We start from the raw sequence: 27,547 nt of genomic DNA, 5'->3' as shown, positions 1-27,547 counted from the left end.
TTACCTAACTCCAATATTTTCTTTTCATTTTAATTTTGAAACTACATTTTAATCGTATGTAGTTTTATATGTGTCAACTATTGGGTTATTAATGAACTGTTAGTGGGTTCTTTTTAAGTTTGCTTTGAATCACCAACACTCCTTACTTCTGACATATTTTTAAACTCCAGAACCCACAAAATGTACAAGTTCAATTCATATAATTTGCATATTTATGGCAATTTGTTATTGTAAGCTATGATATATATTTAGTTTTGGCTACTATTGGCACAAATAGTATTGGCATGACCCACTTAACATATTAACACTGGTATTAGACATTTTAATAAAAACAGATAGCTTATACACATTTATTTTGTTGAACTTTGATAAGTTTCATTTATGAGAAAACTTGGTCAGAATTAGGAAAACCAGGAAATTTTTTCCAATTCTCAAACTGAAAAAAATTTGTTGGATTTCCACCAAAATTAGTATGCTCCCAAGGATGGGCTTTACAAGGAATCTGAGGTAAATAACAACAAACGTAAGGTTTGTATTGTAACATTCATATCCAGAACCAAAATGAATGTATATTTCATAAATGATGGAGGTGTCATGACCTATTGAAGTTTTCAAACTGCGTGATTGTAGGTCAAAAGCAGGGTCCTTGAGCCATACTCCCTCTAAGCCCTATTATCCAACTTGGTATGTTCCAACCAATGCTAGAATTTGATGTTTTCTGAAATTTGTTGACTACAAATCTGATAAATTGCTGTATTTAGCTCTGTAAAAGCTGGCAATTAAGTTTTCTGAATTTGTTGATTATAAATCAGCCAAATTAGACTCTCTGGCCTCTGCACCATCAGATCCCCCCTCTCTGCAAAAAGGTCACCATATAAACATGTTGCAGTCCTGTTGACCAATGAACATTAAGAGAGCGGTTTTATAGCCATATAAAGCCATTTAAGCCATAAAGACTTTAATTTCTAATCATTTAAAAACAATCTAGGATATAGCATGACATATCTAAATCAAAAACTTCAACAGATGTTTTATTGATAATATTTCTTGCCAAATACAGTATATAAAGATTTCTGAGCTTCTTTGAACTAAAGAGAAAAAGAGAGTCAGAGGCTTACTCACTCAGTATTAGCATTTTTGAAATAGGGTCAAATGCCAGGACTTCTCCAATAACATCTTTTCCTTGACTAGTTTTTATTGAGACCCTGCTTCCAATGCTAAAATATTCGTCAGTCATGCCACCTCAAAAGTTGACATGAAATCCTTAAACATAACAAAGATTAGTTAAACAGAATAAAATATATTTAAAATCATTATAGTTATAAAAAAAATATAGTATTTAGGGATGGGAAAGGGGGTTGGAGGACTTTGCTCAATAAGGGACCTGACCTGTGGTGAATACAACATTGGGTCTGATGTGTTGCTCCAAATCTCATTTTGCCATATAACTTTAGAACTAAACTTAAATTATGATTATTCATATTCATTTTATACATTATGAATACAAAGAACTTATAAAAGAAATAACTAAGAGCAGAACACAGCTTATTTTAGCCTCACAGTTTAGATCTGCCATTCAGCCTAAATTAATGACAGATTTAACCAACTGTTTCCTCCTTAACAACTATGCCTAAATCTATTTAATGCGGGTTTATTCCCGCAAACAATTTGTAACCAAAAATATTCAGTAAAGCAAAAAAAAAGAAAGTCTTTCTTGATATTCCTAGCCATTTGTTCAAACAAAAGGACTATTAAAGGTTACTCATGTTCCTGGAAAAATTTAATTCTTCTGTGAATTTACTTCTTGTAAGATGTGTCCTGGAATAATCACCTCAATTAGGTGGGAGCTTCTGGTGCAAGAAAACTGGGGATCAACCTTTCCCATCCAGCTCAATCATCCCATTTTTACAAGTTGTGTGTCAAACCCATCACTGAATATGGATGCCAACTGTATGTTGGCACTCTAATGATATTGGCATTGCTTCAAAAGATACAAAATAGGAAGAAAAACTCTATCCTCTCAGTAAAAGGTCTGATACAGTATAAATGGTTGTTTTCTAAATGCTGTGCATTATTGTATATGAAATAACTAAAAAAAACGGCTTTAGAAAAATAAAGGAAAAAATATCAACAGAGGACCCATTCTTCTTCAATGAAAGAAAAATCAGTTCAATCATCTTTACAACTTTTCCATGTAACTGTAGGAAATTTGGGTCAACTGGTCTTTTTACACTGAAACCATGTTGACAGTTGATTAAAATGCATTGTAACAGTTTTATTTACAATGCACTCTAGTGTTTTACATGAACAGTTTTTTTTATCCGAATAGGCCTGTAACTTATAGTCAGAAGGAAATTTTTTCTTTATTTCCTGATCCAAAGGCAGTTAATAAGAACTTGGAGACAGATTGAATGATAATGAAAGTTACTCTACCAGAAGGGCGGCAATTTCTTGACAAAGCCATGGACTTAGGAAATCTGGAACAGTAGATTTATTTTAATTTAAATGGGAAAACTTGGGCAGCAGTAAATATACCAGATGACAGATTTAGATTACTGTTTGGTAATGTAAAATCTGGTAAAGTTGCAAATTCACTAACTGAATAACCAGGTGCATGTGTAAGCTGTTTATTGATAGCATTTGTTTTTCTCTAGTATGGTCATAAATAGAATACCCCAAAGATACACATGGAAACATATTCCAAAACTTTCTTGAGCTAATTTTCATGTTTATGGCTAACATTTACTCTTTTTTGGTGACAATATTTTGAGTTTTGACTTTTAGTTAATAATAAATAATTTTTTGACTTTCATTTAAATATGTTACAAGTGTTGTGTTCGTTTTTTTTAAGGTAGGCTATTTGCTCCATATCTTCTTTCTTTTTATTTGTTATCTCATTCAGTCTAGGTGTAGGCAACAGTAGTGTCTTGGACCTTTTATGTCATTAAACACAATAAAGGTTTTTTTCAACTGAAAGTAAGGAGCAACATTAAAAATCAAAACAAACAGAAATTACTCTGTAATTGAAGGGGTTGCCCAACCCCTTCTCAATACCTTGCTCTTCATGCTAAAGTTAACACTTCAAAAAAAGCTTCCTATTCTAATTAAATGGTCCTTGTGTTTCAGGAGTCATTCTTTATAAGTTAGGAAAAACAGTCAAACTTTAGCATAAGGAGCAAGGTGTTGAGATGGAGGGCAACCCCTTCATATATAGAGCAATTTCTGTTTTTCAAATAAAACTGGTAAATCTGGCTCACCCTCATGAAAAATTTCTTTTACTTACAGGAAAATTCTCTTTGGAAAGTTCTTTGCTGTAATATTACTTCCTTGTTGAAAACTCCCCACCTCCTCTGTGCAATTTCTTACAGAAGATTCAGCCTGGAAATTTTTCCTTAGCATGCTTTCATTAAAAATTTTCCCTTGAAAGTTCACCCCCCAGAAATTTATCTATCCCCAAGGAAACCCAAGCACAAAATCCTCTACAAAATGTCTGCATACTTCCCAGTAACAAATACCATACATAAACAATGGTCATGTCATCTCCTAAGGCATAGTCTTGGGACTGTTCAACTATGCTGAACAAAATGGGTATCTCAAAATTTTGAATTGGGTGGTTTTGGGGAAAAAGAGAACATGGAAAGGGGGCTAGTTACCCTCCAATCTTTTTCGTCACATAAAAAGTGTTATAAAACTTCTTATTTTTGTTCAAAAGAGCCCTCTTCTCGGGTTCTAGGATCATTGTTTTGATACTATTACTCCTGAAACGAAGAACACATCTGTGATCTATCTTCTACAAAAAAAAATACAAAATACAAAATTCAACCTTTTTGTAGATAGGAGCTTGAAACCTCTAGTAGGGTTCTCTGGTATGCTGAATCTGATGGTATTGTTTCTGATAATATTCTTTGACTTTTACAGAATATTTCCCCCTTTCAAAAATCAGACAAATTTTCTTAGGCTTGTGGCCTTTTATGGGTAACAATAAGCTTAATGGATCTCATACATTTGAAATAGTTTGTTACCATGCTGTTTGATTATTGTTATTATTTAATGAAAATCTGTCTTTAGACATAGACAAAATGATTAAACAATACAAAAAAAGAAGCAAAAGAGCATTTTACAACTATGATAATGCAACTAGTATAGAAGAAGTTGCTTCCATGCATGTTTTGAAATCTCTTGGTTATGTTACTCCATAAGTTTAGCAGCAGCTATCATAGGATCTGCTATATGAAGACTATTGATGAGGTTTGAACTGTGTGACCAAATTGGATATTTCAGTAGGTATTTTGCCAAATGGAATAAAATGGAGTCAATCAGTATTTGTAAGAATCTTCTAGAAGAGTACAATTTAGGGGAGAGCAACAGTGTTGTACAGCATTGCCAGAAAACAACAACTGAAATGAAGTTTAACAGAGACAATGGAAGCATACAAAGCAGATATGCAGCATTTGATGTCTTCTGGATGTGCCTCTTAATGCTAATTCTAAATGTACTAATTTTCATTCCTGAAAATGTGCCTAGCCCCTAATGTAGCCAAAATTTTAATGATTATGCTGGGTTTTTGTCAGCTTTGCTTTATTTGGCATTAAGAACCAATTGATGATAATAAAAGGCACAAATAAATCACAAACAAATAAAATCACCAAAATTTAGTAAATGACCAAGGGTAATTTTTCTGGCCCTTTGTGGTGGGGAGGGGGGTAGAATCTTACACAATTCCTCAGAAAAACATCCAACAAACCCTTTGCCATCTTCTAAAGTGACCTCATTTCAAAATCATACTCAACCACTGTTATCACTGTATCTTTTAATATTTAATCTTTGCTAGAAATCCTTAAAATTCTTCAAGCTGCAATTTAAGGTTTATAAACTTATTTTCCTATTTCTCCAAACTTTTTTCAACTATGAAAATCACACTTTGTCATTCACTTTGGCAAAGAAAATCTTTGTTGATCTTGTTTTCTTTCCAGCCACCCAATCTCTTCTGTAAAATGATAAGAAAGTCCTTAGTGTCATTATTGATAATTAATTGAAATTCAGAACCCATGCTGAGAAATTTACTGATGGTACAAGTTCAATTCTGGGGCAGCTCAAGCACACCTTCTCTGCTTATTCCCCAAAGTCATTTGTGTTCTGAATAAAGGACTAGTTCAACCCAAAATTGGATTTGGAATGTCTCGAACCTCCTTGTGTAAAAAAAAAGCATTAAATGGAAGATATATGAAGACAATAAATAGTATCTGACATGCAACTTTCTAACCCTCCAAGAATAGCTAGCTAACCTCCAAGACTAACTCCCAATACTTTAGCATAAGAGAAGAAGAGGTGATGCTATAATAACTTGCAAGCTAATGAAGGCCAATACTCTCTCCACATTATTACCTGTTGTTGATCCTGATTCAAGAACTAGAGGTCATGACCTGAAACTTTTAAAGCAGTCTATCCTAACCAGGGTCCTACCTGATTCTTTTCCTTAATGATTAGAACAAAAACAAACTCTCTGAAGATATAGGCACTGTTGACATTTCCAAGCAAAATCTGGATGCTGAGTGGTCCTTCAGGGAGCAGAAACATGACTGGGAAGCTACTGATCATCAAACAACAACTGATCCCTTAACAACACTTTAAACTACTTATTAATCTTCAACTCTGGAGTTTCACAAGGAAAAATCTTTAGACTGCTCCAAGCTGTAACTCAAGGTAATTTAAAGATCATAGCTATTCCACTGTTAATATCCTCACTGCTTCCAATATCCTCACTAATAATACTACCCAGGTAGGTGAGGCTGTCCACTTGATCAATCCTCTTGTTACCTAGCATCACCTCTTCCCCTTCAGTTATTCTTAGTCTCAGAAAATTAATCTTCTTAATATTAATGGAGGAATATATTTCTAGGATTATGTCTGGAACCATCAGGAGGGGGGAGGGGTTGTGCATTGTCAGAAAAGTGACCTTGATTCTAGGAAATAGCATAAAATAGGAAATATAATGTTATAAGCATGTTTCCTTCAGAAGTAGCTAACTAGTGCATATTTACTTTACTTAGATAGGTAGAATGCAAGCACACTACTTAGTGTATGTCTTTATTTTTGGTAATTGTTTAGTTTCATCACAAGCTGTCTAAAGTAGAAACTATGCTGCAAAGCAGAATAGTTTCTATACCACAGAACTTAGAAATGCTAATTCTAGAAGTGCATCCATTTCTGGTTGACCCTCCTTCTCCACAGGGAAAACTAAAATACATGAAGTGGGCAGGGTTTTGAAGCTGAGGGAAAAGTTGCAGTTGTACAATATGAATGAAATTATATTTTAAAAATTAATTACAGTTATCACTGATTATTTTAGTACTTGCGTATTATTCAGAACACACTCAATAAGTGAAGTTAGGTTAGGTATCTTTTATCACTATGCATTCCTTCTTGTAATGTTCCTTCTCATAAGAGTATAAAGTCATGTTGTGTCCCTTGACACACTTTTTTTATGGGCAACAACCCCTTATCCTGGAAAAATATAATTGCCTCTTGTTCAGTAATTGGCAAATCCCAAATCTTCATTTCAAAATCCATTTTCAGACACTATCTTCTATCACTATGCATAGCAAACTAAATTGAATTTTGTCTTTGTGGCTATGAAACCAGTTTTTCTCATAAAATGTACCTGCATAGTACTTTGTTTCACAAAAGAACCTATCTTCACCAGAGATGGATCCTGGGTGGGGCTGGAGGGCCTTAGGCCCCCCAAGATTTTTCTGGTGCCCTCATTTGGATTCCATTCTTTTTTCTTTTTTTACCCTTTTATTGAGTACACTTGTCAATTTGATGAATTATTTGTAGGTGACTTACCCAATTAACAACAAAAAGCAAAGCTTTCCTATGAATGTAAAGAGCAATGTTGGAATTTAAATGAACAAAAATTATTTATCTTCAGCCAGTTCAATATATATCTGCAAAATTGGTATAAAAATCTTTGATTACTGCAAAGATTTTTTAACAAACATGGAACTTTTCCCTATTTCACAAAAGTGGAAACACCTGTTGAAGATAAAAGGGGTATCTTCAACACATTTCATAAACGTGGTAACACAGTTATAGCTATTTGTCTATTCAAAATGACACATTTAAAGTAGCCTTGTAGTTAAAAGTTCAAAATGGATAAAAGTAAAAAATCTGGACGCAAGCATAGAATGGATAAGAGACAAAGACTGATGGCTGAATGTGCAAGGGGGTTGAATGATATTTCCAGATATTTTGGTAAATATCCAAAAATACCTGGTAATCAAAAGGTAAGTTTTGACTAATAATAAACCTCCTCCGCCCTAAAAAAACCATAATTTTAGTTTTGTGACTAATTAAATAGTGAATGGCCCAAGAGGGCTTTTGTGTGAATAGGTCTATCTATCTATTTATTTTAACTATAGAGCTAATTTGGTTCAAATTAGATGAATGAAAGAACTAAAAGCAATTTAGGCCAGGAATAGATACATGAGGTTGGAGGGGGCAACCCTCCTCCTAAGACACTTCTGGCACACTTATTCTGTATTTTTTTATTTTATTAAAATAAATATTTAGTTTGGTGCCCAGCTCAAGTCACATTGGCACCCTTGGTTGAGCATCCCTTTTACCAAGATTTTGCTCATGATCTGTTAGAGATTCAGAAATGAAACTGCTTATACAATCATTTACAAATCATTTTGTCATAAAATTATAAGATAAACCTTGTTTTCATGAAAAATTAATCATATAATAAAACTTGCTAGCTAGATCTTCAACTTCAGAACGTGTTTTCTTTTTATCACTTTTTTTGTGGGCAACAACCCCTTATCCTGGAAAAATATAATTGCATCTTGTTCAGTAATTGGCAAATCCCAAATCTTCATTTCAAAATCCATTTTCAGACACTATCTTCTATCACTATGCATAGCAAACTAAATCGAATTTTGTCTTTGTGGCTATGAAACCAGTTTTTCTCATAAAATGTACCTGCATAGTACTTTGTTTCACAAAAGAACCTATCTTCACCAGAGGTGGATCCTGGGTAGGGCTGGGGGGCCTTAGGCCCCCCAAGATCTTTCTGGTGCCCTCATTTGGATTCCATTCTTTTTTCTTTTTTTACCCTTTTATTAAGTACACTTGTCAATTTGATCAATTATTTGTAGGTGATTTACCCAATTCACAACAAAAAGCAAAGCTTTCCTATGAATGTAAAGAGCAAAGTTGAAATTTAAATGAACAAAAATTATTTATCTTCAGCCAGTTCAGTATATATCTGCAAAATTGGCATAAAAATCTTTGATTGCTGCAAAGATTTTTTGACGAACATGGAACTTTTTCCTATTTCACAAAAATGGAAACACCTGTTGAAGATAAAAGGGGCATCTTCAACACATTTCGTAAATGTGGTAACACAGTTATAGCTATTTGTCTATTCAAAATGACACATTTAAAGTAGCCTTGTAGTTAAAAGTTCAAAATGGATAAAAGTAAAAAATCTGGACACAAGCATAGAATGGATAAGAGACAAAGACTGATGGCTGAATGTGCAAGGGGGTTGAAGGATATTTCCACATATTTTGGTAAATATCCAAAAATATCTGGTAATCAAAAGGTAAGTTTTGACTTATAATAAACCCCCTCCACCCTAAAAAAAAATCCATAATTTTAGTTTTGTGACTAATTAAATAGTGAATGGCCCAAGAGGGCTTTTGTGGGAATAAGTCTATCTATCTATTTATTTTAACTATATAGCTAATTTGGTTCAAATTAGATGAATGAAAGAACTAAAAAAGCAATTTAGGCCAGGAATAGATACATGAGGTTAGAGGGGGCAACCCTCCTCCTAAGACACTTCTGGCACACTTATTCTGTATTTTTTTTTATTTTATTAAAATAAATATTTAATTTGGTGCCCAACTCAAGTCACATTGGCACCCTCAGTTGAGCAGCCCTTTTACCAAGATTTTGCTCATGATCTGTAAAAGATTCAGAAATGAAACTGCTTATATAATCATTTACAAATCATTTTGTCATAAAATTATAAGATAAACCTTGTTTTCATGAAAAATTAATCTTATAATAAAACTTGCTAGCTAGATCTTCAACTTCAGAACGTGTTTTCTTTTTATCTTTTTTGACATAATTGTTTTGTTCTCTTTCTTTTGAGCCTGTAGATTTAGGGTATTGTGTCAAAGCTTCAATGATGGGGTATGCAAGGCAACTTACAACATTAATTTTTGTTAAGGAGTAGTTTGTTTGAACTGCCCCTGTCCACTCCCCATTCAAAAAAATTCTTAATTTTAGTTTTGTGACTAATGAAATAGTGAATGCCCCAATAGGGCTTTCATGTGATAAATCTGTCTATCTATTTATTTTAACTATACAGCTAATTTGGTTGAAATTAGATGAATGAAAGAGTTAAAAGCAATTTAGGCCAGGAACAGATCCATGGGGTTGGGGGGGGGAGACCCTTCCCCCAAGATATTTCTGGTACCCTTATTCTGTTCTTCATTCTTTTTTTTAATTTTTTTAAATAAACTTTTTAATTTGGTGCCCACCTTCAAGTCACATTGGCACCCTTGTTCCAGTGGCCCCCTTACCCAAGATTTTGCTCTTGATCTGCTAGAGATTTGGACATGAAAATGCTTGCACAACCAGTTTACAAATCATTTTGTCATAAAATTACAAGTTAAACCTTGTTTTCAGAAAAAATTAATCATAGAATTAAACTTGCTTGGTAGATCTTCATCTTCAGATTGTGTTTTCTTATTTTCTTTTTTTGGCAGATTTTTTTTATTCTCTTTCTTAAGAGCCCATTGATTCAGGGTATGGTTTCTGGGAGTCATTGATAGGAGTATGATAAGGATGGGTCATGGGAGGGGAGACATCATAAAGGGGGTTTTTGCAAAATGTTTGGGACATTTGAGTTTGCTGTGTGGGATTTGGGAGAGCTAATTCACATGCCCTATCTTATTGAGCTGCCTGACTGTAGTAAGATGCAGGGTAGAATGCTATCTTCTTAGGACAAAGTTCTAGTAGAATGTTGTCTGAACATAATGTTGAAGTTAGAAACTACCCAGATTGATAAGGTCAACATAGGCTGGCTAATTCACAAGTATCTCAAGCTCTATTGTCCCTGCAAGACAACTTGGAAGACTATTTTTTCATTGCCCTTGTCTCCCTCCCTTTTGTCATTGACTACCCTGATATTACCCCCATATTTTGTTTATTATTACCCTGAAATTATGGGGGATAAATAGATAATGACCATATCAATGTCTGTCTCATTGTATATTATTTTGTCTACCATAGCTACAGTTTATTTGATAGAAGCACATTTCTGGGGACCCATCTGCAAAACATAAGTGATCACCTGCTACAAAGCTTGTGGAAAATTTTAGGACTGCAAAAAACCCAAATTTCCCAGTTGGGAACACTTTTGGTTAACTGATACTACATCCTTCTTTTTGTAGATATGTTGGTGCAATTGTTCCATAGATTTGAAAAGTGGTGATAATAGAAGAACAAAATGCTAAAACAAGAGGTTTCAACCACTTGCCTTCCCTGGTATTCCATTAGAAACAAATAGATTTTAAAAACTTTCTTTCTTCCATATTTCAAAAAATCCATAGAACCAAACTAAACCAAATTCAAGTGTGTTAGTCATAAAAATTTACAGTAAGGTTTTCCCAGATGGGAATGCTGGATGCTATTGGTTAAGTTAGAAATTATTAAAGCACATATTTAAACAGCATTTTGACCATCTCTTGGCAAAATGCCTTAAATTGAGATAAGGCAGAACACCTAAAACCATCCATTTCTGAAGTGAATGATATCATCACAAGAAAACACTGTATCTCTTCTTAGGGTGTATTTTTGAGAATATTGTTCTTATTTTTCACTGCTTAACAGGGAATTTTACAAAGAAAAAATGACCTAACTGGTTCTAACAGAAGGAATGCTCAGAATTGATAATTTAGGACTTGATTGAGTGCTGAAGGTCAATATACTGATCAAACAGAATTAATGAAACATAAGAAAGGTAAGAAATGTAGAGAAAGGTATATCTAGTAGAAAATGGAACTATTTTACATCATAGTATTAATACTTTGTTATAATGTACATGACATTATTTCCATGTTTTGGTTCTGGTTCCAATCAAGGAATCCTCAAAAAAAGGAGCCCTTGACACAAGTAAAAACTAAATATTCCCTTGCTTGTCAAGGAACATTGCCAAAACATTTTCTAGCTGACAAAGCAACAAGGCACAACCACCACATTTCAAGCACTGCTCAGATATTCCTCAACAACCAGGTGTGCAATTGGTTTTCAGTGTCTTTATAGAAAATACTGGAATCTTAAATCAAGGGGTTGCTTTACAATTCTCTACCTCTTGTAAGAACAGTTGTATATCCACTATTAGAAATTAGAGATTTCTTTATTAATTGATTTTTTTTATCTAACTCTAAAGAAAAAAATAAAAATTAGTCTGGTTTACTCATTTATAAAGTGTCAATGATGCCATAGTAATTTATCCTTAATCCTTAATTTGCACTTCAGAGCAATAAGGTTCAATGAATCTGTTTTGCTATTTTCATCATATAGAATCTGCTTCTGTCTTGTTAATACATATTTTACTGCCATAGGAAAATATTATTGGCTTTCAAAGAGGTTTCTTTGTCATTTTACATTAGCACCAATCAGATTCACATAAACAAACTGGCTTGACAAAAGCATTATCTTCATCCCTCTATCATTATATTTAAATCATATTGGCACCCTTGGTCCAGCACCCTCTCCAAGATTTATGTCTAGATCTACCCCTGATCTTTACTTATTGAGTGTATTCTGAATAATACACAAGTATCATAATTTCTGTATAGTAGGAAGTCAAAACATAATTAAAAAACTCATGTATCCATTAATGTTCATATTGAAGATGGTTCATATTCACTTTCTAGTTTAAACTAGCCAGCTGTTTGTGAACAAGACAAATTTCCAATTTTGCTTACAGGTAACATTACCTATAGAGCAAGGTGTATTACTCCATGAGCCCTGTGGGCAGCAGGGCAAGGTCTATATTCTATATTTATTAAATATAGAATACAGACCTTGCCCTGCTGCCCATGGGGCTCATGGACTAATATGCTTTGCTCTATAGGTAATGTTACCTGTAAGCAAGCATACTTTATGCATTTTTAGTTTGCTCCATGGGGGAGAAGGGTCCACCAAAAATAGATGCACCTCTAGAATTAGCATTTCTAAGTGCTGTAGTATGGAAACTGTGCTGCTTTGCAGCATAGTTTCCAGTTTAATCAGCTAGTGAAAAAAAACAATTACCTTATTTTCTTTCCAAATATGTTAATCAATTGCTTATCAAATTTAATAGGCTATTAAGCCCTTAAAGTGACACCCTGTCCCTTCTTATTCACAATGAAAACCATCCCAAAAACTAATTTAGTACTTACTTATAACAACATCAAAAGGGCAATTCTTCAAATAACACCCCTCTTTTACTACAGCTCTAAAACTAGGCTACCCTCTGGATCTGCCTCAAAGTTTGAAGCTATAGCCTAGAGCAAACTGTCTCCTGATTTTATCCATCAGGAGGGGAATAAAGTATACCAGAACACTTTAAGGAACAAAATAGGCTGAATAATTATTTATGGCTGTTTTAAGGTAGTTCCCAGAAATTTTTCAACTATTTATTAAGAAATTTTTCAACTTAAAGGGCACAGACAAAATTTGTCATGCAATTAATTATAATATATAAAAAACAGGTTACCATATAAACAAATTTGCTGTTTTTTTCACATTGCCATTATGAACTGAGTAAACTGTTGACAAGAAATAAGTTTTACAAAAATGCAGACGAGCAAAATTTCGTATGTGATCTAAGCTACAGCCCACATATTAGTGGGGGGAGGGCATGGCAGCATCAGTTATTATCCTCGGAAAGAACATTAAAAGCAGAATTCAATAGTAGGCTATTTTAGTCTAACCAACTTACAAATTTTATTCGCTAAATTCGGCTTTTACTTCTTCTTGAACTGAATGGTTAAGCATACGATCGTTTCACAGAGGCCAAAAGGTTAACACTTGCTAAGTATTTGGAGCGGAAATTCTGGCTAATTTATTGATTTCCGGAAATTTTCACTACTTCATTCAAAATTTCATGTATTAAGAAAATTTTCTTGTACTTTTGTTGTATTTTTTCTTCATAGGCCTATGGTTTTGCTAAAACCTGCAATGTAAGTTTTGAAGAAAGTAACTTTCGTTTTTCCTTTCGAAAAAACGGAATTGTGGGCGAACTAACCAAATTACAAATTCACATCTTTACGAAAAGTCTATCTCCTATCCCACAGCACCAACACTTAAAATTTCTGCTGTTTCTTTCAGGTTAATTTTTTTTCAGGTAATTTTGTAACTTTGCTAAATAGGTCCAATAATTATTGAGTTTTGAAGCTAGGGCAGTTCTGCAGGACAGTTCAGCCTTTGCATACTAGCTGAATTACATGGCTGGTGAACCTGCAATCATTGAGAAGGTAAATCTCAGTATCTTTTCAATGTTTACAGGCTGGGAAAGGGGTACTGGATCTTTGAAATCCATTTTTAAAGGGATGTACCTCATTACCTTGTACTTCACTTCACTGATAGTGAAAGTTGCATGTTAACAATCAGAGCAAAGCATACTAGTAGTGTTAAGGTCAATTTTTGGTACAGCGAAGTCACCTTCGAGTGCAAATTTTAGTAGGAAGGGTAAACCGTCCAAAATTTTTTATTTATCCTCGAATGAACAAAGGATGTAATTTATGACAGCCTGAAAAAATGATACCAAAAGTATAGTACCTTAAAAGGTACCACAGGCAATAGGAGGAAATGAAGAGTTCGTATTATTTTCGTTCAGGGTGAAGAAACAATGTTCATGGCAAGATAGGTAGGTAGCAACTAAAAACAAAAGGTTTGTTTTGGCGCTCATTTCACTAGGTGTCTGATCAAGTCGAAGGCTTGTCTATAGTTTGTAACGGCAAAATCTACGAAGCATTTGCCCTTTTCTAGCCATGATAGTATATCATCCTTCAGCTTGAGGACATACACTGAGGTTTTGGAGCCAAGAAGGTATACGCATTGATAAGAGTCTAACTGGAACTCTATCTTGTTCAAAGGTAGCCTTGAAATGAATGACTCTATGACTTACACCATACATGAGATTAGCGAGATTAGTGTCAAATCGTCAAAAAACTATGGAGATGATTTTTTAGGTATCACTTTACTGTATGACTTTTTCTACGAATTTGGAAATTTGTGGAGAGTCAGTTAAAGTTTAATGACACTTCTAAAAGAGTCGCTATGGATAAAAGCAAATTTGCGTAGAAGTCTCACAGAGAAACGGCTAGTATACGATGAGCTCTTAGGTCCAAATTTGACTAGTTGGTGAGAAATTTCTCAAGGATCCACTGGCAGTCAGTCACTACACTTTCCCGATTTTTCGAGAGCTTGTACAAGTCCTTGACTCGTAGAGCCCGGGAAAATGGTACACATACCAGTGAAGAAACTATCCAGTACTCACATCTGACGCTGTCAAATAAAAGTCGTCTTCTGTAAGAATCTGCAGGTCAGGGTCTCAGGTTTTGCCGGTCAGCTTTTTTACTGAATCGTGCCCTTTTTTTCAGTTGGTAAACAAACATGGTTCAGTTGCTAAACAATTTCTTGGTTTTGCGGCACAGGGCAATGACTTCATTGCGCAAACTCTTATCATGAGTTTAAGACCGCTGTTTTATAAAAGCCTTGCCTTCAGTTGCTATCCATCGGTGATTAGAGGAACAACTTCTATAAAGTATTTTTTGGGATGTGTTCCTCGTGCTTTTTGTACAGCATCGAGTTTAGATTTTCGCTTTTTCTCTCCAAGGCTTATTCATTAATTACTGTTGAGAAATCACACTGACTCATTCATTGTTCAAAAATCTAAATGTTTGTATCAGTGTCAGGGCTTACTACAACTGGTGCGTGCTTAAGGGCTTCTACAGGAGTTTTTGCCTCCCAGATGAGAGTACAATGGTCTGATTTTGCCAAAGATTTTTTTGCATTGGGAATTTTGGTAGAAGCATTCAGCATTTGTCAAAATTAAGTCTAGTTTACCACCAGCAACTCGAGTATCGGTTTCGACAACTTCTTTCCAACCTAGGATGTAAGTCAAATACTGCTTATTCGTCTGAATGAAATCTCCGCATACAATAATGGTGAGGCAGCTGAACTTAGTTTGGCAAAACTTTACCCCCTTTTGTATTAAAGAAAATTTTATGTTTTTTTTTGCACTTTCTGGGTAGTAGATGACTTCCAAAGAAAGGCAGGAGAAGTGTTGGGGTAGTCCTTTAGATTTTTTGTAAGCCCATAAGGACTCATGGGCATGGTCTTCAAGTTGGGCCGTCCTGGCTAAGTGGTGGGCGCGGTGGTGTGAGAATACTTTGTCCTAGGGGCACGGGTTCAATCCCAGTTGCGACCAGTTATTTGATTTGGAACAGGGGTCAGTGGTGTCACTCTGTAAGCTCAGCCAGAGTCGACCCATCTCTAAATGGTTACCTGAAGAAATCTGGGGATGGTAAGCAGGAAAGTTGTGTGAAAGCATAGGATGGTTGGCCCCCATCCCCTCATGGTATGATTTTCTTAGTGGTAAAACTTGAGATAATACAAGCTTGTTCAGTCACGTTCCAGTTTTCTGCAACAGCAAAAACTGAGTTTTTTGGTAAGCAGGAAGGGTGTGTGAAAGCATAGGATTATTGGCCCCCAGCGCCTCATGGAACTTTCTGGCAGAAGGGCCATGAAATGGAGATCAGCACCGCCGGTTTGAACCTTAAGGGTCTAGTGCCGTCTTATTTACTTACTTTTACTTTCTTCAAGTTGTGGCAAGAACCTGTGGGGAGTGCTATTTCTATAGAATATTGGCACGCCATCATAATTACGACTGCGAGCTTTGTCTTGTCGTATGATTTTCTTAGTGGTAAAACTTGAGATAATACAAGCTTGTTCTGTCACGTTCCAGTTTTCTGCCACAGCAAAAACTGAGATATTATTCTGATGCAAGACTGTTTCCAGTTCATCCATTTTTTCGAGAATGATCGGATGCTGCTTAGTAATATTTTCGGAATAGCTCTCAGGATTGAGGAAAGTTATGACGTCGCAATAAAGGAGGTGGAAGATGCCAACAATTAATCAGTGGCATAGTGGTATTTGATTGCAGCTTCTAGGGAAAGCCCAAACCGAATCATGTTACTAATAGCTGGTCAGACCAAGATTAATAAACTAAATCAGTTTCATAATAGCTCTCTGGTGAAAGCTATCATCAACAGCAAGTAGGTACGTGAAAGTTCGTTCTGTTAAGGTTTAAAATATCAAACTAAAGGCTGATTCCTACATCTGTTTTGATAATTTTTCTTATTTAGGATAAGCTTTTATTTCCTTAAGGATAGAAAATCACAAGGCCTATTAGGTCAAATCGATCTTTTTGTACCAGCATACACAACAATAAATCCAGACGAAATTATTTACATAAGATAATATCAAGTATATACCATGAATTCAAAAGACTACAGATAATTCATAAAATTCCTCCCAAAATTCAACAATTAGGAAACGTCAAAGATAATGAAAAATACATAAAACGAACAGAACATAGCAAATATACGTTAAATTTAAAGACAGATTCAAAAGTCTCAAAAAGAAAAATATTTTTGATGTGCGGAGGACCGAGATATACTTATAAAAAATGCCCTTTTAATCCCACCCCTACTTTGTTGCATAGTCTAGCTCTACCTACTGAATTTGGGAAAATAATGAGTATGGGAAGAAGCTTGCTGCCCTCCATACGCTTTTGACTATTAGGGAAGGCAATAGAACTATAATTTTCGATACTACTTCTATCCGAAGTGTCCTGTTATAAGAGAAATGTAAGAAACAGTACATAGTGCCTACATCGCTCTTTACTTAGGCAGCGCAATTACACTGCCTATGATCTTCGGGCTATTTTTGGAATAGATGTTATATCAGATACTTTTTGGAAGATACGACGTGAGGGGGGAGGGGTAGCTGTCCTCCAAATCTTAATGAGGGTACTAGAGCTTCTGATTCCCAATCCAATAAGACCCTTCTGAGGTTCATACAACCACGCTTTCTATAAAAACCTTATATATCCCCCAGGCAAAACTTACAACGTTTTTCCTGAAGATTGTGGGTGGAAGGGGTTGTAATCCTCTGTGACCCAATTTCCAAACCTTTCAAATATGCTGACCAAAATGGCTGTCTCAAAATTTTAATTTGATGTGTTTGAGGAAATTATGAGCATGGGGAGAAGCTGGTTACCCCCCCCCCCCCCAAGCACTCTCAACTTTTAAAAAGGGCACTAGACCATTCAATTTCCAATAAAATGAGCCCCTTTTGAAGTTTGCGACAACTCCTTCTAAACAAAGTATCCTGGTCTAAAGAAACAAAAATACAAATAATTAATGCATTGTGCCTACAATACTCTTTTCTTAGGTAGCGCTGACGTGCTGCATATGATCAACAAAACTATCTTTAAATGTTTTTAAAAATTGCCAAAAATCAAGTAAAAATATAAGTTTTCTCAACTTATAGTAAGGAACAATATCAAAAATTCAAATGAGCAGAAATTATTACGTCTATTAGGAGGGTTGCCTTTTTTCTCAATACCTCAATCTTTATTTTAAAGTTTGACTTTTTACCCCAACTTTTTATTTTTGAAACAAAAGGGACATTTAATTAGAAAAAAAAGTTGTTTTTTTAATTTCTCAAAACGCTGTAGAGGTAGAGCTAATGAGAAGGGGGAACCATGTAAGAATGTCCTCATATGCGTAAGAATTTCTGTTCGTTTCAATTTTTAATGTTGATCAGTACTTTCAGTTGAAAAAATTGTTTTTCTAATTTTGTTTTTAATAAAAATGGCACAATATATATCATTATACTGTTAATATATACTGTTATATTTACCGATAGCAGTAAATACTGTTATCTATTTATATTATTCAAACCAATAACCTTTGCATAAATGTCTTAGAAAAATTATTTTTCAGGTCGTAAGGTTTTAAAACCGAGCTTGTTTTTTCCAAAAGAGTTCGTGGTAACGAACTATTGAGCAACTTGGCTCAATAGTAACCGAAACACTTGAAAGTGGAATTTTGATACCAATAGTTACATCAAAAGAATCGCATTTTTATGCTGATTGTAATAAAAGATTCATCAATTTAGTCTTACCCATCAAAAGTTGCAAGCCTAAGAAAATTTGTGTTATTTTAGAAAACAGGAGGAAACACTCCCTAAAAGTTATAGAATCTTAACAAAAATCACACCATAAGATTTAGCCCACCAGAAAACTCTACTATAGAAGTTTCTAGCTCCTATGTACAAAAATGTTGAATTTTGTATTTTTTGCGGATGTGTGTTTATGTTTTTTTTCCAGGGGTGATCCTAGAATTTTGCGAAAGGGCTCGTTCTAACGGAAATTAAAAGTTCTACTGCCCTTTTTAAGTGACCATAAAAATTAAAGGGCAGCTAGGCTCCCTTCCACACTCATTTTCTCCCAAACTCACCGGATAAAATTTTTTAGATAGCCATTTTGTTCAGTATAGTCGAAAAACCTAATAACTATGTCTTTGGGGACGACTTAATCCCCAGAGTCCTTGGGGTAGGGGCTACAAGTTACAAACTTTGACCAATGTTTACATATAAAAATGGTTATTGGGAAATGTATAGAGGTTTTAAGGAGCAGCAATAAAACTTAAAACGAACAGAAATTATTATATGTATAAGGGCATTCGTCTCCTCGTTAATACCTTGCTCTTTACGCTAAAGTGCTTTTAGTAATTTCAATTATTTATTCTACGGCCTTTGTTATTCAGGGGTCATTCTGAAAGAATTGGGACAAACTTCTAGCTTTAGTGTAAAGAGCGAGGTATTGATGAAGGGATGAACCCCCTCATATACGTAATAAAAGCATACGAATATAGAAGTTCGTTACGTAAGCCACATATATTTACTACTAATAAAAATGTTCGTAAAAATAAAAGGTTCAAGTTACATTTATGTAATAAAGTCTGGAGGGCAACTAGGCCTCTTCCCCCACCCCCTTTCTTATCAAAATCGTCAGATTTTAACTATGAAAAAGCCATTTAGCCAAAAAAATTAATATACAAATTTTGTTTTAATTATACATGTGCGGTGAGCCAAAATCAAACATAAATTAATTCAAAAACGTTCAGAAATTAAATAAAAAACACAATTTTTCAACTGAAAGTAAGGTGTGACATTAAAACTTAAAACGAACAGAAATTATTCCGTATATGAAAAAAACCTGTCCCCTCCTCAATGTCCCGCTCTTTACGCTAAAGTTTTTTATTGTTTTAAAAAGTAGAAGAGTCAAAGAGTCAAGCTTTAGTGTAAAGAGCCAGATGTTGAGAAGGGGTCAGCCCCTTTCATATACGGAATAATTTATGATTTGTTTTAATGTCGCTCCTTACTTTCAGTTGAAAAAACTTGTTTTTTATTTAATTTTACAAGGAATAAGAATCCTTTGGTGGCGCGGTATTTTTGTTCTAACAGGGCAACACTGTTGGCTTCCCGTTGAAGCTTCGAGGAAAGAAGGAGATTACTTCTAGCGGAAAGAAACTTGCTTAAGGCTACTAATAATGGAAGTGGATAAAGATTGTATGGCAAATCACATATTCGAGACACCATTATGTAAGTGACAGCATTAAAATTCAAGACAGGATATCATAAGCTAATAATATCGATGAACTGTTTAAAGCAAATCTTATTATAGCCTGGGAGATGAAAGGTGCCTGCCCAAAAGTATTACTGATTTTCTCATGGATAATTAGCCTATATTGTTTGAGTCAATTTACCCATATGGTCCTATAGTATAGAAGAGAACAATAGCGATTAGGAAGGGTTGTATTGCCACCAGCTACTACATTAACCTTAAATTGCTGGGATCAGGCAGCCTGAGTAGGCAAGGCTAGGATGGAAATCCACAGGATTTCCAGGAAATCTAGGATGGAAGGCTAGGAAATCCACATCAGATTTTCAAAGGTTAGGACCCTTTAGAGGGAGGAGTGAAGTTAGGTATTTCATAGTAGCCTACTTGAAGTTAGGTATTTCACTTTGTCAGACATATGCTACTTTAGCCTTTAGACCTACCCCTGAAAGTTTCATTTTCCTAATCTAACCCCTTTCCAAGATAGTCAAAAGTAGCTAAAGTAGAATTTTACCATTTGCTTTTTTTGTTTTCATTATCTGTTAATCAATAGCCTAGCATTATAATCCTTGATGGTAAAGTTTTAGACAAGCTACTTTTTGCTTTTTTTGGAAAGTGGTTAGGTTTGTAAAATGAGACCTTGAGGGATAGATCTACATACCAAATTATGTCCTGGGAGAATATTTGAAATACCTGTCTCAACTCAATCTCCCTCTAGAGAGCAATGAACTTTGATGATATTAAAAAATCTTATTTTATAAAAGTAGAACTTTCAAAATAGATCTTCTGCTTTAACAAAATAGCTTAGGGCATGCAAGAAAAGTATTTTCAGCTTCCAACTTAGCTCAATATTAATTTATAAGGTTCCAAAGATCTGCATATTCATTTCCTAAATATAGAAAAAAAATCCATTGAAATTCTAAATTCTTATAGGCTAACAGGAATTGCTTTTTCAGAACTAAATCCACACTAAAAACTAAAAATTATGGTATAATGTGTTTTTTTTCAAAATTTCAACAGGTAAAGACCTGTTAAATAGGCTAGACACATTTGTAATTCATAGCAATCAAAAGAGCTTTAAATTTGTAGCTTGGCAATACCCTCCCAGAGTAGCCTGTATTTTTGGCATGGATTCATTAATGAAAGTTTTGTTTTCCTAGCCTAACTGAGATAGCAAAAAGTAGATCATGTAGTATTTCACCAACAAATGAACACATAGGCCTATCTGTGACCTTTTTTCTGAACAAAAATATAAAGTTCCACATTTTTGCTAATTGGAGCTTGATACCTCTACAGTACATTTCTCTAATATGCTGAATCTGATGGCACAATTTTCATCAAGATTCCTTGACTTTTTGGGGGTGCATCCCCTCTGTTTGAAAATTTGTCAATTTTCAGGCCTGTAGCTTTAGATAGGCAATTTTAAACTTGATAAATTTTATTTATTTGGAATCAGCATGTACAGCTAATTCTTTAGATGTGTCTATTGATATTATAATTTTGGTTTTTAGAGTTTTACTTACTATTGAGGCAAGCCACTCCTTTCTTACAGTTTGTTACCATAAACTGTTTGAAATGGGGGTGTATTTCACTGTACCATTAAGACTTGTCATGACTTGTATTGTTTCTGTCAAATCCATATTAAGGTCTCTTTTTTGAAGTATAAGGTATTGGTTCTCCTAGCTAGATGAATATCTGTTTGAAGAGGTGCAGTTTCTTCTTCCACTCTATTTAACAACTAAGTTGTTTAGCTTCAAGAAAAATGTTCATCTTCCTACATTTCCAATGTATCAATATTTTATAAAGTCACATGCTGATGGTATCCTTAATAAGTAAACTACTGAATGACTTTCTAAAATGAAACAAATCAGGATAAGTATCTTAAACCTTGGTCTTATATTTAATTATATATTTATTTACCTGAAATTACACTTGCCAACAATAAGGACAAGTCCTGGGAACACTAGTCACTGATGATGATAATTCAAATTGTTAGGTGCATCCTATATTGTGAGCCAAGGTTTCTTGCACCAGTCTTTGTCAACTGCAGACTTGATGACTTCAACACTAGACAACATAATAACATTCTGGCTAAGGGAGTTCCATAGGCTGACTACATGGTTAGAATAGAATTTTTTTTGCAGCCTGGTGTTAGCACATTTTCAATAAAGCTTTAAGGGTTGACCTCTAGTACTTTGTGAACTGACTATCTAGAACAGGTTGAGGATCACATTACAATCATGTACTAACTTGTATGTCATTATTGCATCTCATCACCTCTGTCCATAGATGAGAGATAGTAGTTTGAGCTTATTTAATTGGGTAGAATATGTAAAATGTTGAAATCCGTTTATGCATTTAATTATACATTTCTGCACAAGTCTAGAGTTGTCTTGTATCACTCTTGTTTACTGGATTAACAACACACATCCCAAATTCCAAGTTTGGTCTGATCAGGCCATTTAAGAGCTTGGTGATTGCAGTTGGAGATCTACTGCTGAATGTTCTTTTATTAAACCAAGAGTTTGGTTGGCACTGGCTACTACATACTGTCATGTTTTGAACCATCACTGGATTCCATAAAATACTGGCACAAAGAATTATTTGCTCCAAGATGAATGACTGCATTTCTGAATATTAAATTCTATCTGCCAGGATTTTGCCCACTTTGACAATGCATCAAGATCAGCCTGGAATACTATAGCACTTTTAGGGTCATGGACAAGACCAATTATTTTAGAATCATCTGCATATTAGTAAATTTTATTCTCTATGATTGAAGCTCCACTTTTTACATCCACTGATTCTGAGAAGAAGGTTGATCTATTGTCTCCAAATACCATCACTTCCTGCTTTCTATTGGTAAGAAGCTCCATTATCCAGTTGACAACATCATCATGGATGCCCATTGCACACAGTTTAGTGTGCTAGCTAAATGCTTTTGCTAGGTCCAGTAATAAAATGCCAACAGGAGATCCCTTATTCATAAGTTTTGAGACATGCTTATATGTGTTGATGAGGTTAGTGTCAACTGATTGATCAGGACAAAGGCTATATTGATTAGGTGATAGTAGATTTTTAGCATTTAAATGAAACATAATGGCTGAAATTACTATACATTTGAGTAGTTTCCCAATTGCTGAGGTAAGACAAATGGGTGAATAATTGTTAGCTTCATTTCTATTGCCCCCTTTGTGTACAGGCATTATGTGAGCATCCTTCCAATCTTGTGGAATGTATTTAGCATTAAGAGACTTCTGGAAAAGTAGAGTGAGAGTTTGCAACAATGCTGCATATGTCTTATGTAGTAGCCAGGGGGGGGGTTACTCCATCTGGTCCCATAGATTTATTTGGGTTAATCTTCATCAATTGGGATTCTACATCAGATTTAGTTATATTAATGGGTGCCATGCAAATTTTATACTTGGAGGATTTGGAATCAGGGACAGTAAATACCAAGATGAACTGCTTATTTAATGTATTGGCAATCTCCCTTGGGTCACAGATCTTAGAGCCATCTAGTAGAAGTTGTGTAACAGAATGCCTACCAGGGTTACCAGATGATGTGTACCTCCAGAATTTCTCAGAGTTAGTTTTGGCTGCTATTGATTTCCTCATAGTTTTTGGCTGTTTTTCAAGTAAGATTTTGCAGTTAGTTGTGTCTGTTTGTATTTTGTGTAATAATCCTCCTGGTTGCATTTATTTATGTAAAGCTTCCAGTATTTCTTTTTTCTGTTCCTGACATTTTAATTTCTTTTTTATATATGGGAGGGTTATTAGTTTCCTTGTCCAATTTACAGAAGAGTGATTTTAAATAGCTCCCAATAATATTCTTGTCATAGTTGACCATGACTCTTCTACATGCATTCATTCAATAAAACCCCAATCTCTATGTGTCAATTCATGACAAATTAGACTGTAATGAGTATACATATGTTTCTTAAATTCTGATCTATATGGGTACAGTCTAAAGCTGCAACCTCTGACAATGTGATCACTTGCTCTATATGGTGGTAGGGGGTCAATATTCAGTATAGATTCTTGGTCCTTCACTAGCAAAACATCAATTAATGAAGGGTTTTGACCTTCTCTATATCTAACTAGGAAGCTAAAAACCTGATACAAGGAGTGATTAAACAGACATTCCAGAAATGGTTTAATAAGACTGTTTTCTGAGAATCCAGACCCATTGACCCACTGAATATACAGGAAGTTGAAGTCACCAACAATAATTTTATTGCCTTCATGCTTCATTTTATTGTCAATTGTTGCACTAACAACAAGAAGGGACAGCTTGAGGCTGGGGAAACTGGGACTTCTGTACATTCAATCTATATGAAAGGGCACAAAAGATAAGAGAACTGAAATCCACACTTGTTCAACATATGACACATAGTATTGAATTAATATCAATGTCATCAACCTACCTTTAGAGAGCTTTGAATTCATACAGCCATTCCTCTTCCTCCTACATTAGATAAGTTGGTGACTAAAGTGTAGTCAGGATTTGCAAGGCATTTGACAAGGTTCCTCACCATCAGCTGTGCTCCAAAATATCTGCTGTTGGCATCAATCAGGATGTTGTAGACTGGCTAATGAAATTCCTTACAAAGTGCAAGCAGAAGGTTTGCTTATTTGCTACAGATGGGCAACCAATTTACTCTGACAAGGCTGAAGTAATGAGCAGAGTACCACAAGGTACTGTACCTGGTCCAACTCTCTTTCTGATTTACATTAGTGACATATTTAACCATATAAACAATGGCATGCACCTGTTTTCTGATGATGCCAAACTCTTTGGTATTGCATCCCCAAAGCATCCAGCATGACATAGAGGAGCTACAAGATTGGACCCTAAACTGGCTTCTCCAATTCAACACAGGCAAATGCTCTTTATTACGCTTTGGACCTAATAACCCAATGGCTAACTACATGATCTATAACCCCACAACAAAAGTAAGAGGGCAATTAGAGAGCAGAGCAGAAAAAAAGGGATCTTGGTGTCATCATTGATGATAAGTTTAAATTTCATAGCTATGTTCAGCATGTTGTTTCTGTGCAAGCTCCAGCCTTGGATTACTAAAATGGGCTATTAATAGCAGAAAGGAATCTACGTTTATGAAACTATACCAATCTCTCATCAGACCCTATCTTGATTTTGGTACATGTCTTGCAGGTCCTTCTTATTGACAAGATTTGAGGGTCATTGTAAATGTACAGAGACAAACAACAAAATGGGTAAGAAGTCTTCCATCAACCTCATATAAGGACTGCCTCAGGTACCTCAAGCTACCTACTTGCACAGCAATGTGATGCTTACTTACAAGCTGCAAATGAAAAGTCAGCAATTTTCGGCAGCAATCTCAGTTCTAGCCAGCATAACGCAAGAAGACACTCCAAGAAGCTACCAAAGTCAAGCTCCCAATCAAGAACTTGCCAATCATTCTTTTTGAGAAGAGTCATAAACCACTGGAATTAACTGAAAGATTTAACTGTCAGTGCTCCCTCCATCCAGTCCTTCAAAAACCAACTTGACAAGGAGTAGGAGAAGGAGGAATGGAGATTTGACTGGCAGTCATCAATCCAAGAGCGCTACAGGTCTGGAAGGCCTTAAAGCTCTCAGATGGATTAAGGTAAGGTGAATCTGGACCTGAATATCTCTAAGAGGGGTTTTATTCCACATAGGTTTTATCTTGCAAAAAGCATACACCTCTGCTTTTTCTGTTGAGAGTGTATATTTTATTTCACGGAAATTTGATGTTAAACATTCTATATTACTAAGCACAACTTTTAGACCATTGCTTGTCCAATGCTTGCCGCTTTTATTCTGGCTATGTGTGTCATTATTTGGGTCATTAGATACTTCAGATTCAATGCTGCCATTATTGGAACTATCACTAATGACAACACTTTGTTCAGAGGGAGTACTGTTTATTGATCTTGCACTGTAAGATAATCAGCTTGATTCATCAGTAGAACTTATTTCAGTATTAAGAGGTGCAAGGCTATTTAGACTATTTACATGTCTTTGCGAGTTGTTTAGATTTTGTCCATTGTAGCTAGTGCTGCAATGGTGGGCAAGTTTTTTATAACAATTTTATTGTTAATCTTATGAATAAGAATAAGATAATAAGATTTATTCATCTTATGAATAAATCTCCTTTGCCATTGGCACACTGTCCATGAAACTCTTCATACAATTTTGCCCTCTTTATATGATCAGATTTAGAGACATCATTTCTAAAGGGAATCTGGCTAGTTCCTTTTTGCTCATACGGTTTTTGCAAGATCAGTTTCTTGATTCTCAGTTCATCCACCAAAAAAATAATGGGACTTGTCTTGCAAGGGTTACTTTCATTTTGGGTGCTGTTGGGGCTAGCAAGGCAACAGACATTTGTTATAGCTACCTGCTGCAGGCCATATTTGTTCCAATAAGAAGTCACAAATAACTTTCTCATCATTTAGCAGCAGTAACACTCCAAATGCTAGAATTTTTAATCTACATCTTTGCTTATCTCTGTCATCTGCAATTAAGTTTCTCACATGGCTTTCTAGTTGTTGATTCATTTCAGATTTTAGGGATTCAAGTGGAGAATCAACTAGCTTTTGTAATAGAGCAGGATCAACTGCAGTACTAGAAGTTTGTTCAAGTGCAGAAACGTGAGTTTAAATGTCCATGAACTTGACATCAATGTCTTTCTTAAGTTCTTGTAATTTGCTGAATGATTGCTTAACTACATCCTTTATTTTAATATCTAGGTCACATACTTCAGTTATTGCAGGTTTTAGTGGTTCAAGTGTTTTATCAACTATGGCTTGTATATCAGCTGCATTTGTGCTACACTGGGTATTACCCTTACAAACAGGGCATTTCCATTTGCATACCAATCTCCTAGTCATTTTAGTTAGAAGATTATACTCAGGTTGGCTGATCTTAAGACAGTCTATGCATTGCCATGGTTGACACACGTCACAATTCATTGCATTAGATTCCTCATCTAGATTCTTGTCACAAGCAGCACAAACGTCATTGCCTTTTTTGGGCTCACCTGTTGCCTTTTTTGTGGCACTGTTTAAAAATTGTAGTGGGTGTTGGATTACTTCTTGGGGTTGACAGATCCTGTGGAGAGTGCAGCACTCAAATCACCTATTCCCAGCAGTTTAAGGATTAAATCCAGCTAGTACCAATACAGCCTCTTGAACGTTTGCTACTGCCCTCTTCTGCACAGACTATCTCCACAAAAATACCCAAAAAACGGTTTGATGAATAGTAATCTACGGCTTTATAGAAATACAGCAAAAATTTTAAACAAAAAAAGAGTAAGTCATAGGCTTGTCTTGTTACAAATAGACAATAAGAAAATACTGGGAATGCTAGAAAGTATGAGCTCATTGCTTTGAACTGACATAAAAGCAGCCCTGTCCCGTCTGTGGCTCTTGGTTCCCCTATGAATAATTCAGAGGTGATGCTGAGGGAACTGTATCTTTGATGAATAAGAAATGCAATGCATTGGTACTTAACCATCCTTGATATCCTCTACTAATAATACTACTACTACTAATAACTCACTGCAGCACCAAGCCGCCTGAGGCCAACACAGCTACGCACGCTCCTCCTCCAACCTAATCTATTTAAAGCCTCCCTCTTTACACCCTCCCAGGAAGTTCCCATTTCCTTTAAATCTTTATTTATGACATCCTCCCAACCCAGACAAGGACGACCTGCTTTCCGTGTAGCCCCAGACGGTTGGCCAAAAAGGACAATCTTCGGTAATCTGTCATCCTTCA

At 35.2% G+C, this 27,547-nt stretch overlaps 2 protein-coding genes across 3 annotated transcripts in view; one reads left to right on the top strand and one right to left on the bottom strand.

Annotated features, from left to right (window-relative positions):
* Positions 1–13,145, bottom strand: part of LOC136036397 (protein LSM12-like) — a 29,271-nt gene extending 16,126 nt beyond the window's left edge. Inside the window, exons 1-2 of the mRNA XM_065718592.1 lie at positions 13,007–13,145; positions 1,123–1,263 (exon numbers count right to left, since the gene is read on the bottom strand). Coding sequence (XP_065574664.1) covers positions 1,123–1,237 — 115 coding nt within the window. The 5' untranslated portion in view covers positions 1,238–1,263; positions 13,007–13,145. The remainder of the gene's footprint in view (positions 1–1,122; positions 1,264–13,006) is intronic.
* A 6,469-nt stretch (positions 13,146–19,614) lies between these two features.
* The window catches only part of LOC136036395 (cyclic AMP-dependent transcription factor ATF-6 alpha-like), an 80,382-nt gene continuing 72,449 nt past the window's right edge, over positions 19,615–27,547 (top strand). For both annotated transcript variants that reach the window (XM_065718582.1, XM_065718583.1), the window contains exon 1: positions 19,615–19,743. In XM_065718582.1, coding sequence (XP_065574654.1) covers positions 19,692–19,743 — 52 coding nt within the window. In that variant the 5' untranslated portion in view covers positions 19,615–19,691. The remainder of the gene's footprint in view (positions 19,744–27,547) is intronic.

This window comes from Artemia franciscana, chromosome 15, assembly GCF_032884065.1.
Source record: "Artemia franciscana chromosome 15, ASM3288406v1, whole genome shotgun sequence".
Classification (NCBI taxonomy): domain Eukaryota; kingdom Metazoa; phylum Arthropoda; class Branchiopoda; order Anostraca; family Artemiidae; genus Artemia; species Artemia franciscana.
This window is presented reverse-complemented; position numbering and strand designations above follow the sequence as displayed.